The 13,654-nt window shown below is 37.0% G+C and overlaps 1 protein-coding gene across 1 annotated transcript in view; it reads right to left on the reverse strand.

The window, feature by feature from the left end:
- The window catches only part of dph6 (diphthamine biosynthesis 6), an 83,911-nt gene that overhangs the window by 31,896 nt on the left and 38,361 nt on the right, over nt 1-13,654 (reverse strand). The window contains exons 9-12 of the mRNA XM_056477358.1: nt 11,162-11,315; nt 10,482-10,607; nt 7,648-7,777; nt 7,115-7,304 (exon numbers count right to left, since the gene is read on the reverse strand). Coding sequence (XP_056333333.1) covers nt 7,115-7,304; nt 7,648-7,777; nt 10,482-10,607; nt 11,162-11,315 — 600 coding nt within the window. The remainder of the gene's footprint in view (nt 1-7,114; nt 7,305-7,647; nt 7,778-10,481; nt 10,608-11,161; nt 11,316-13,654) is intronic.

Here is a 13,654-nt window from a genome sequence, read left to right on the forward strand (position 1 = left end):
AGTTGAAAGCAGCACTAAAGCTCATTTCTCTGCATCTGGTGTGTGTGTGTGTGTGTGTGTGTGTGTGTGTGTGTGTGTGTGTGTGTGTGTGTGATCTCTGGCTGTTCTATCAGAGCTGAAGGTCTCCTGGCATTGTTTGCAGCTGTGGCTGGAGAGCCGGTGCCCGCAGCGCTGCATGATTTCCCGCCTCCTCCTCTATCAGCGCTCCTCAACTAATGTTAATAGACTAGAAGATGGAGACATTTCTGAAGTATCGGCCGCGCTTATGAAAAAATCCATAAAGTATGACAAGGATGAGGTGAGATAAAAGCAGCGCTGTAATAGATGATGGCGAAGGCAGATCACCGCGGGCGCTGACGAGAAGCGGAGGAGATCGACGCGTTTACAGCCATACACACACACATGTACACACCGCTAATTAATCTGAACACGCAGCACACACCTGCTTCCTAGAGACACACTCGTTAACCGCCGCTGCTAATTGAAGATGCACAGGAGAGGAGACCTGCTTTCTGTGTCAGTGTATATGCTCAAGTCTGATTTATCACAAGATGAATATTCAGTCGTGTCACGTGATGCTTCAGATTAGGATGAGTTCAGCAAATGTTTATATTTAAACAATGAAACATTTCCACAGTATTTCCTATATGTTTTCTTCTGGAGAAAGTCTATTTTATTTTAGTTTGGCTGAAATAACACAATTATAGATATATACTGTATATACTGCATATATCAACTGTTTCAGTAGTTTCTGTGTCTATTTATGGTCAAGTGTGATTTATTGCTGACATAAAGATGAATATTCAGTTGTTTAGTGTCACATGATGCTTCAGAAATGATCATGCTTTCAAGATCATGACTATCAGCTTTTAAATCAGTTGTGATGCTAAATGTTTTACTGAGATGTAATCCTACTGAAACCATTATTTGGGGGAATATTGTTTTAAATTATTGTTATTGATGATAATAATGATGGTGTTAATGTTAATAATAATAATAATAATAATATAAATGTTCATAAAAATAACAACAAAATAATAATATCAATAATAATAACAAATATAATAATAATAATAATAATAATAATAATAATAATAATAATAATATTAATAATAATAATAATATCAATAATAATAACAAATATAATAATAATAATAATAATAATAATAATAATAATAATAATAATAATAATAATAACAAATATAATAATAATAATGATAATAATGATAATAATAATAACAAATATAATAATAATAATATTAATAATAATAATAATATTAATAATAATAATAACAATACTACTACTACTAATAATAATAATAAAAGAAGCAGCACCACTGTTTTCACCAATAATGCTAAGTTATTAGCTCTGCATTTGTAATATTTTAAATATATTTCATTTTTGCTGTTTAATGAGACACAATTTTAAACCTAATAGTTCATAACTCATATCTCATAGCTGATTTTTTTTTTGTCATTGTGACAGCACATAATATTCCTGCTAGTTATTTTGTAAGTGTCATTTAAAGACTAAATTAATTAGGTCAACAGTGGTTTGTTCTGTAGACAATAAGACAAATATAATATTTTATAATAATAAATAATTAATATAAAACTATAATTAATATATCAGCTTTGTCCCTTTAATCATCAGGAGTCACCACAGTGGAATGAACCGCCAACTATTCCAGCATATCTTTTACACAGTGGATGCCCTTCCATCTGCAACCCAGTACTGGGAAACACCCATACACACTCATTCACACACACTACAGCCAATTTAGTTGATCAGTTCCCCTATAGCGCATGTGTTTGGACTGTGGGGGAAACCGGAGCACCCAGAGGAAACCCACACCAACACGGGGAGAACATGCAAACTCCACACAGAAACACCACCTGACCCAGCTGGGACTCGAACCAGCGAGCTTCTTGCTAATAATAATAACACTTAATAATCATAAAGGTTTCTTGATTATTAAAATCATCACATCATGGTGATTTCTGAAGGACTACACAACACTAAAGACTGGATGATAAAATTCAGCCTTTAATTTAAGATATAAATGAAAATGAAACATATTCCCACAGAAAGCATCAGTTAAAAATATTTGTTTATTTTATTATTATCAGCTTTATTAAATAAACATATCCATGCTGAGCAGAAGAGGCTGATAATGATGGAAAAAACACTAATAATATTAATACAATAAAAAATTCTGTGTTTAATCAAAGATATAAATTAAAACTTACAATATATTCCCAGAAAAAGCTTTGGTTTTATCATTTATAATATATATATATATTTAATATTTATTATGTGATGTGAGCAGAAGATAATGATGGAAATAAATATTTGAAAACTATAAATATATTTATAATAATAATAATAATAATAATCATAAATATTTCTTTGCTCATTAAAATCATCACAGCACAGTGATTTCTGAAGAATCGCACTGAAACACTGAAAGCTGCTGACAGATCAGCTTTTAATCACAGATATAAATTATAATTTACTCTGCCCACAGAAAGCATCATTTCTGATAAAAATATTTGTTGATTTTCTGAAGAGTATTTCTGATCGAGTAAACACATCGGCGGCGAGCAGAAGAGGCTGATGATGTGTGTGTGTGTGTGTGTGTGATTGAGATGCTAAAACACCAGCGCTGGTGTGGTGTTCAGTCACAGATTTGCGCTCTTCAGCTCATTGTTTTAATGGATTTCCCTCCTTAAGCAGATTATAGACATGTTCCTGCCGCACAGGCCTGCGTGTCCTCTTTTGACTGTAATTGTGGGCGTCAGATCCCCATTTTTCCCAATGCAAATCCAAACCCCGGGAATAAAGCGAGCCTCCCGATGCAGTGGGCGTATTCCCAAAACTGGGACTAACACGACTACATGGCCCTGGTGGAGGCTAAATTGGATTATTAAAGTGTGTGTGTGTGTGTGTGTGTGTGTGTGCCAGATCCCTGGGTAGTGTGCTGATTGTGATTTAACAGCGGTGTGTTTTGGATTGTGTTAGGACAGCGACGCTCTTCCAAAGGGGATTTTCGGGAGCAGGAAACATTAAATCACCAAATGTTTGGTGGAATTTAGCGCTCGCGCTGCAGCTAACAACATTTCTGGTTAATGAAGGGTCAACCCAGCCATCTGCCAAACAACCCAAGCCTAATCGACTCTTATGAGGGAAATTGATTTCTTCCCAATTCAGCTCAGAGAAATCTTCCCTCTATTTAAAGTGCAGCTATTATGCAAACCTCACTTGAATGTGTGGTTTAAACCCAGTAGTGTGTGTGTTTGTGTGTGTGTGTGTGTGTGTGTGTGTGTGTGTGCGCGTGTCAGCAGTGTGTGAATCTCTCCAGCATCTCTGGTAGTCAACATGTATTAATTATATTTGTTCTAATCAGACTTGATGCAGAAACACTTTGATTGACATTCTCTCTTTGTACGTGTCATCAGAGGGGAAAGCCCCGCCCACTCGTGGCCATTAGCATAAACAGCAGCCCTGAGTGAGAAGCAGCCGTCTGTCCATCAGACTATAAAAGAAATAAACCACCCCCAATCTTCTCTGAAAGTTTAATGGGGTCCTGTGCATACATGAGTGTTTCTAATTCTGACTAGAACTGGTTTACATTAAGAAAAGCCTTTTATTAAACATGGAAACAGAATATAATGAGTTAAATTATATTGATATTATTGGTGCAGCAGAAGAGGAATAACCCTGTCTTTATTGAATGAATGATTATTATTTATGGTCATTAGTACTGGATTCTGGATTCTGTTGTATGTTTCGCATGAAAGATATGGGGGATCAGAATGGGACAAACTGCTGTACTATTTTTGAATAAAAAATACCAAAAAAAGTAAAATAAATAATAAATAAATTAATTAAAATAATAATAATAATTATAATAGTAATATGACAGAAATATTGTGACTATAAAAATAAATCAAATATAATTCTTTTTATCTAGCCCGTCACAACTTCAATCTTAAAGTGCTTCAAACTAAAAACAAAAGATAAAAACAACAAAGATCACAGAAAACACAGTTATGCAGAATGATCTAACATTAGAGAAATCAAAATAAGAGTAAAAATAATACATACAAATAAAAAATATAAAATAAAAATATAATAAAACAAACAAATAAAACAAACAAATAAATAAATAAAACTAACAAATAAATAAAAACAAACAAATAAATAAAAACAAATAAATAAATAAAAACAAACAAATAAATAAATAAAAATAAATTAAAATAATAAAAAAGATTAAAATAATAGAATCAGTAACATTTTTATCTAGCACACGTGAAACTCAAAGCACTTTACACTTAATAAATACAAAGATAACAGAAAACACAGTTATCCACAATTACCAAAAATTATATAGAGATTAAATTAATAAAAATGTGTGTGTGTGTATATATATATATAAATAAATAAACATAATAACAATTAATAAATATAAAATCATTAAATCATTAAAAAAATCTAATCCTAAAAAAGATTTTAAAAACGATCTTCTGAATTATTCAACACAAAGATTAAAGGAATCAAAGAAAAAAATTATAAAGTAAAAAACAAACAATAATAATTATTAAAAAATACAATTATAAAAGCTCAAAATAATAAATAATACAATCTTAAAAATATAGAAAAATTACACACAGCACACAAATAGACACGTCTAAAAAGAATAAAATAATAACTATATAAAAGCATAACATTTAAAAATAATATAATAATTAAAAAGATAAACACTGTAAATATGATAATAAATAATATAAAAAACAGTTATAATTATACAATTATAACAATTATAATCATATAAAAAAACACACACACACGCACGCACGCAAACACACACACACACACACACACACACACACACACACACACACGCACGCACGCACGCACGCAAACACACACACACACACACACACACACACACACACAGACACACACACACACACACACACACACACACACACAGATAAATAAATAGAATAAAAGGAAGTCTGTTATTATCCGTTATGGCCCGGGTCTCCATCAGGCTGAGCGTGACCTCGGTGCGGAGGCTAATCAGGGGTGGAAAAGAGGAAATAAAGACGCGCTTTTGCTTAATTTGATCTAAACGAAGGCCTGGAGCGACAACAACACAAAGCAAAGGTTAACGAATCTGCTCAATCACGTCTGATAAGATCCTTCACGTCAAACACACACACACACACACACACACACACACACACACACACACACACACACACACACACACACACACACGCACACACACACCACACAATTAACTCCGGCTTTCAGGAGAAACACCCTGATAATGAAGCCTTTTAACTCCTCACACACACACGTGTGCGTGCGCTTCAGATGCGCTAATGCTCAGTGAACGCAGATGCTGAACTTTCAGAATTATTGCGCTGTTTTCAGCATCATGGAAGATGTTTAAACCCAGTTTAAGATCATTTTGTGTTTAATTAGCAACATTTATTAGAGGAGAATAATTAAGAGAATAAACATTACTGAAAGGGTTAAAGGTCAGCTAGAAATCAGTGTGATTTAGCTGGTTAACATGTCTCGTTAACCTCGTTACGGTCACCTCACATTAGGAACTCACACTTGAAAATGATTGGTGATTTATGTGTATGTATATATATATATTTATATATAGTTTGTGTAAGTATGCATGTTTACAGTAATGGAGTGAAAATGTCTTGAATATGGGAGGGTGGAAGTTAAACTACTTACATTTAAATAAAACTATATTCATTTAAATGCTTAATTTAAATATTAAAAACAAAAAAATAAAATAAAAAGAGTAAATTTAAAATAATCCTAATCAATAAATAAATCAATAAAGTAAAAAACAAAAAATACTAATTATAAATAAGAAATGAAAGCTAAAAATAATAAATAATATAATCATAAAATATCTAAAATAGTCTGAAACATTGTGAATATAAAAACAAACGAAACATACTGCACACACACACACACGCGCACACACACACACACACACACATACACACACACAAACACACACACACACACACACACACACACACACACACACACACACACACACACACACACACACCTCACAACTAGACACGTCTAAAAAACTATATAAAAGCATAAGATATAACAATAATAAATCATATAATAATTAGATAAATATAATATAATCATAAAAACACACACAGATACACACGTCTACAATCATAAAAACGTATTAACTAAATATAAGCAAAAATATAAAAATAATGCATTATAAAAATGATAAAAAATTGTAAACATTGTGAATATAAAACCACACACACACACGCACGCACGCACGCACGCACACACACACATATAATAATTTAAGTATTAACAACAAAACAAAAGAATTAATTAAATTAAAAAACAAATTTAAAACACAATCAAATAAACAGTAACTTAAATAATGTAAAAGTGTAGAAATGTTAAAAATTTAAATAATATAAAAAATGATTCAAATAAATATAAAAACAGAACAGATTCAGGTAGCTTTGGTTGCTTTAATTAAAGTTACTCATTTTAGACTGTATTTAGACAGAAACACAAGTTAAGAAGCCTTAGAAAATTACTGAAGAGTTTATAAAACCGTCTCAGATCCTCATTATAATTATTCATTTATTCTCCTTCAGCTTAGTCTCTTATTTATCAGGAGTCACCACAGCGGAATGAACCGCCAACTATCCCAGCATGTTTTACACAGCAGATACCCTTCCAGCTGCAACCCATTACTGGGAAACACCCATACACACTCATTCTCACACACACACTCATACACTATGGCCAGTTTAGTTGATCAGTTCCCCTATAGCGCATGTGTTTGGACTGTGGGGGAAACCGGAGCACCTGGAAGTAACCCACGCCAACACGGAGAGAACATGCAAACTCCACACAGAAACACCACCTGACCCAGCCGGGACTCGAACCAGTGACCTTCTTACTGTGAGGACACAGGGCTTACCACTGAGCCACCGTGCCGCAGAAGTTAAGTTGAAATGTAGAACAAGTAAAGAGAAGAGAAGAGATGCTGAAGCAGACAGTGAAGAGTGAGGAGAGCCGTACCTGTGTGGCCTGACTGTAGGGGCCGATGTTGGCCGGAGCCCAGTGGGACACACTCTGCACATGAAGAGTCTCTCTCTGGGGGAAACACTCATCCTCACACACTGATGAAGATGAAGCCTTCGTCTGATCCTGAAGAAGAACATCCATCTGCAGCTGACGACCCTCCGGCAGAGACGCCTGCACACACACCCTGAAAAACACACACATATATATTTATACACACACATGTGTGTTTGCTTTGCGTGTGTGTATGTGATTGCACATGGGTTGGTGGTTGTGTTAGTGAGTGTGTGTGTGTGTGTGTGTGTGTGTTTTTGTATGTGTGAGTTTGTGCGTGTGATTTTGCATGTGTTTCTGTGTGTATGTTCATTTGTGTGTTTGTATACATATTTATTATATATTACGTATATCAGACACACATATATTCATACACACACACACATGCACACACGCGCACACACACACACACACACACACACACACACACACGATTCACAAAAGAAAGCTGTCAGACTCTCTTTATCGTGCTGTACCTGGCAGGTGGGTTGTGTGTGAAGAATCTGCTGTAGACGCTGTTGATTAGCCTGAAGTCCTGCATGCTGCTGACGTACAGATGAACCAGAAGAACATGTCTGAGCGCAGAGCCCATCTCCTGCAGACGACCTGAACACACACACACACACACAATATTAAATCAGCATTCAGTCATCATTTCCTCATCTCTAAACCTACACTGAGAAAACAGTCATGTTTCCAGTCCAAATATCTGACAATTGTGAAATCAAGACGATGTTGTCAGAAATAATTCTGATGGCTACTTCCAGCAGGATAACGCTCCATGTCATAAAGCGCCAATCATCTCAGACTGGTTTCTTGAACATGACAATGAGTTCACTGTACTCAAATGGCCTCCACAGTCCCCATATCTCAATCCAATAGAGCACCTTTGGGATGTGGTGGAACGGGAGATTGGCATCATGGATGTGCAGCCGACAAATCTGCAGCAACTGTGTGATGCTATCATGTCAATATGGAGCAAAATCTCTGAGGAATATTTCCAGTAGCTTGTTGAATCTCTGACACCTGGATTAAGACAGTTCTGAAGGCAAAAGGGGTCCAACCTGGTACTAGTAAGGTGTACCTAATAAAGTGGCCGGTGAGTGTATATTATAGTTATGTTAAAGTTAATTTAAACTAAAGTTTAGTAGTTATTAACACCATTAGATTCTTTATGTTAATAATGTTGCTTTAAACTTTTAACAGCATTATCAGGCACTGATTAAGAAATGAACACCAGCTAAAATCAATAAACACTTGATTTTAGTCTTACTGTACAGTTAATAAACCAAACACTAATAGTGACAGAATGTTCAACATCTTAGGAAAGATTAACATGTGAAGATGTTAATCTCTGAACATAACTCTTCAGTCATTTAGTGCTGTGATCAACAATCTGAAGGTTATCAAAAAGCACTCTAAGAGTTTCCCTAATAAATAATGTTCACAGTATGCTGAAGTGCCCACCATATCAATATAGTGCATGTTTGATTATCAGCATATACTGAATTATTGAATAAAGGCGCACGTCTACCCTGCTCTCACCTCAGGCTTACAGCGCTAGAAAACACACATGAAAACAAAGAGAACACACTCGCCTGACTTACAATAGACTGGCGAAACCCCCCATTAGACTTTCACATGGCATCAACTTTGTTTTTCCTTTGCGTTTCGCCACTGTTCAAGAAACGCCGCGCATTAAATATTCACTTCTTTAATATTGTCTCAGCGCTCTCTGAAGGCTGTTTGGTGAAGTAAGACGAGAAACATTAAATATGCTTTTCATCTCGCGCTCAGGATTTTTTCTCTCTGCTGTCGTGCACACACATACACACACACACACACACACACACACACACACACACACACACACACACACACACACACTCACACACACACACACACGCACACACAGAGGCCACTCTTTAAAAAGTTCTGCAGGCGATAACAAACAGTAAAAAGCGCGGTTCATTCTCCGGCTTTAATTTGACGTGTGTGTGTGTGTGTGTGTGTTTGTGTGTGTGTGTGTGTGTGTGTGTCTCGGTGACGGATGTGACATGCGGCCAAACCAAGAGGCACCTCTTAAAAGTGCATTTTGCTGCACAAGAAGCGGGAGAATAAAAGCGTGTTCTGGAAGAGAGGCGTATTAGCCGTCAGCGTTTGAACTGCAGATCTGAGCTCCGCATTCTTCATTATTTCTTCACTTCTCCAACTCAACACTACATCAGAGACAACACCAAACATATTCTGTGATCCAACAAAAACCTTCAACTTAACACACACAAACACACACAAACATACAACACTGCAAACCTGAAGCAGAGATTTGGGTCACTCTTGATTTGAATGTGCAACTCATGCTGTTAACCATGGTGTTGTTCAGATGGACTCTGCTTTAGTTATGTTGGGGGCTGTTTTTGCCCCTTTGACTTCCATTATAACCACATTTATTGACTGCAGAGCCATGACATATTATTGAATATTAGTGAATATTAGTGCTGGGCAAAAATTAATCCCAAATAAAAGTTTGTTTAGACACAATGTAAGTGTGTGTACTGTATAAAGCTATTCGCTATTATAGTTGCCAACTGTACAATTTCTTCTGTCTGAATGCTCTTAAGGTCAAAGGCTTCAATAACATGATAGGCTATAATGCAGACTCAACACTGCGTATTGTGCAATGTGAATAATCCAGCCCAGGCTCATTATTGATGTGTACCCCAGCATAGATTTCTGGAGAGCTCAAAATACACCACAGGAGCTACGTTTTGTTTGCAGTTTTTGTTTCCGCAAAACCACTAGAGGCCGCTGTGTACGCTTTCTCAGATCTCTAATTTCCCTCACAAGTTCACGCCTGCTGTTCTCTTGTAAATCCACCAGAGGTCGCTGTGCAGTGACTTACTGACCAATAGACTGAGGTGGCCGCCTGATTTTTACCACGTTTTCAGATCTGTCCACATTCTCACCCTGTTCTTTACTTCTTTATTTAATTTTTGCCTTTTGTTTTAGTCTTTCCCGCTTTCTAGAACCGTTCTTCGTTTGAAGACTCTGGCTACATAATTCACGCTCTTCAGAAACGTATACAGGGGTATGTATTCACAATGAGCCTGTGTTGGATTAATCGCACTGCGACGTCGATATATAGCTGATATATTATATGAGAAACTTGCTTTGTTTATCTAATTGGATTTACATTGTAAATCTTAAAGTCAAACAGCTATATTTTATTGTGTGTATTAAGTTTTTAGTTACTATACTCCCCAAATCATCGCAGATTAATAATGTGCAACAATGAGAGCAGTTTAGGTACTTTGCAAGAGTGTGAAGACGTGCTGTGCTTGGCTCTGGACGTCCGGGTGTTCGGACTGATGCGCAGATAATCCGCTGATCCACTGGAAACCTGCAGAACTGCTGGACGAGTGTGAAACCTCACAACCTACAGTATAAACACACACACACACACACACACAACACCGCAATTGTGAACAAAAGTGATATCAACTACAAACAGTTGTGTGAAAAAGTTTGCCCTCAAATCCCCCCCCCCCTTACTGAATAACATCAAAGACACGTGTCGCTCGTATGGTTTTGAATGGAGAAAAGTGTAACGTAATATGGTGAATGAAGCCCCGCCTTCTAGTACAGGAGCCAATCAGTGATCAGTATAGACTGATGATTCTCTGGGGGAGGGGCTCAGAGCAGCTGGGTGTTTCTGCAGCTTCATTATGATCCTCTGGGCTCAGCAAACACACTGCAATCTCAGCTAATACTTGCTGCAGACACATGAGGAATATATCAGAATAAAGCTTCACATCTCTACTGTTAAACCAAACACATACACTTGAAAACAAATGTGCAGGGGTTTTGTAATCTGAATGAAGCGAATGTGAGGTACAGTCCTGTATATATGCGTGTGAACTCATGCACACACATTCATACATACGTACTTGCGCACACACACATACTTGCGCAAGCACACACTCAGCTCACCCTCCTCCAGTTGACATGTGCTCTGTGTGTGTGATGGACATTCTCTCTGGACGTCTGCAGTTTTATCAGCATATTCCAGCTCCTCTGTCATCCTGTCAATGGCGCTCTGGCAAGGACACGCAGAGAGAGATGGCGGCGGTGGCCCTCCGGAGCCCTGCAGGAGACCCCACACACACACACTAACACACACACCCTGAAAACACAGCACACTCTCGCATACTTGATCAGCAGACCTGCAGGAAATGAATATGAGCATCACTGCTCCACCAAACTCACAAACACCACACACACACACACACACACACACACACACACACACACACACACACACACACACACACACACACACACACACACACACACACACACACACTCTGCAAATCAGTAGCCAAGTTAGTAAAAAAGTCAAGTTAACTTCATCATTTATAACATCCAGAATTTTTTAAGGGTCTTTTGCTGATAAGCTGAATATCTCTTCAAATAAACCTGTACAGTATGTGCAGCTATTACACATTGAATGAGGTCAGGTTTGAGACCCTAAAAACCACAAAGCAAAGCTTTAGCAACCACTCATCCAAACCCACAATCATATTTTCAATTAATACAGATTAATTGGAAGCAGGCTATCGCTAACTTCTGGATGTGATATTGACATGACTTGATGATATTGAAGCTGTATGCTTTTCATTATTTTTAAAAGAAAGTAAAAATCTGTATTTTAGAATTTATTTTCTTAAAAATGAAGCAGAATTTTTTTTAATGTCCCTATGTGTCGCGTCACTACCGATTGGCTGAGACTGGCTTTACTGCGCCTCTACATTTCTGCTACTGGATTAATCCTGTGTGTTTTCTGCTCACAGCTACATGTGGAGCAGACCGGTGCAGGCATTTTAGGGTAATTGGGTCAAACGTCAGAAATCTGTTTGTAGAATGTCACTACCAAAACTCTTTTCCTGCAATTCAGAAAAACGTTTGTGGTGTTTTTGAGTCTTCTAAAGCATTAAAACAGCATCATATGTGTGCAGATATTCAGAGACATGCTCAGTGAACAGTTCTCTGAAACACAAGTCAGATATTCTGCTTTGAACATGTGTGTTTGTTTTGGTCTCTTTAACCCGCCCACTGCCAATTTAGCCAATTATATTTCAGCACCCCGGGTTGCCAGATGATGGAAAACAGCGTATTTCATTCATTCAGTCAGGAAGGCTCTAAAAGTGTGCGTCTGTGACTGAAATGTGACCTCCGGTGGACAGTAGCAGACTCTGAAATGAGACACAGATTCAGAGTTCCACATAAGGAGGTTATTAATTAGTAAATAATATAAATATTACGAGTGTAAACATTAGGTGAGCAGGTTACACTGTAACCACGTGTCCTAACAACACGCTACGTGACGAGATACACAGTGATAAGCAATTTAGGCTGAGGCAGACGAAACACAACAGAAATGTAAATCCAGCCATTCAGAAGCACAGAATAGTGCACTCACTGCACTCCAGCACAACGCTCAGCTTTATAATCTAATGAATACATATTAAAGCTCTTTAACATCATTAAATGTAGATGCTGGATCACTGAAGTGTGTTGCTTTGCACTGAGTCTCCATTCTGAAGTTCAATCTCAGATGGTTTATTTTATTCTCCAGATCTGAGCTGAACTATCTGCTGCTGCTTTCAGTATATGGCGATAATAAATGTCTGTCAAACTCACATTATGAGCATTGAACACTGAATAAAGCACATGAGCTGTACCTGAGCTGATCAGTGTCAGTGTTCTGCTGTTCACCTGTGAGAAACAGAAGCTGTTTCTAATATATATGAATTTCTGCTGCTGGTCAGGACAAAAACTCCTTCTAATATGGAGAATATTCCCTCTATCGCGTGACGCTGCTTTTATTAAGAACACAGTTTAAATCAGCCTTTATGCTCAATAGTCAGGCACACTCACTTCAATCTGGCAACCTGCGCTTGTGTGTACTCAGAGGAGGAGGAGGCGAGTGAGAATGTGTTTTAATCCAGGTGTGTCAATCTGACATACTGCACCTTTAACTGCGCTCGCTAACCACAACTGCACAGTGCATAACTGCGCTCGCTAACCATGTGCTGATTAGCATCTTTGAGTTCTAGGTTTAAAAGAATATAAATGCCACTACCGAAACTCTTTTTTCTGCAATTAAGGAAAAATTTTGGGCTGTTTTACTAAAAAAAATGTTGTTTTAAGCTAACGGTGTAAAGTGGCGCTCTCTATCCATGTGCTGATTAGCATCTTTGAGGTATATAGACTTAAAGTATATAAAGCGTCACTACTGAAACAGTATTTCCTGCAGCTAAGTAAAACCTTCGGGGTGTTTCTTCCAAAATTATAGTTTTACTTTCTTATTAACTGTTTAAAACTGTGCTTGCTAACTATAAGCTGATTAGCATCTTTGAGCTATATAGGCTTAAAGTATATAAAGCGTCACTACTGAAAGAGTGTTTTCCTGCAATTAAGCGA

Source organism: Danio aesculapii, chromosome 17 (genome assembly GCF_903798145.1).
Source record: "Danio aesculapii chromosome 17, fDanAes4.1, whole genome shotgun sequence".
Lineage (NCBI taxonomy): Eukaryota > Metazoa > Chordata > Actinopteri > Cypriniformes > Danionidae > Danio > Danio aesculapii.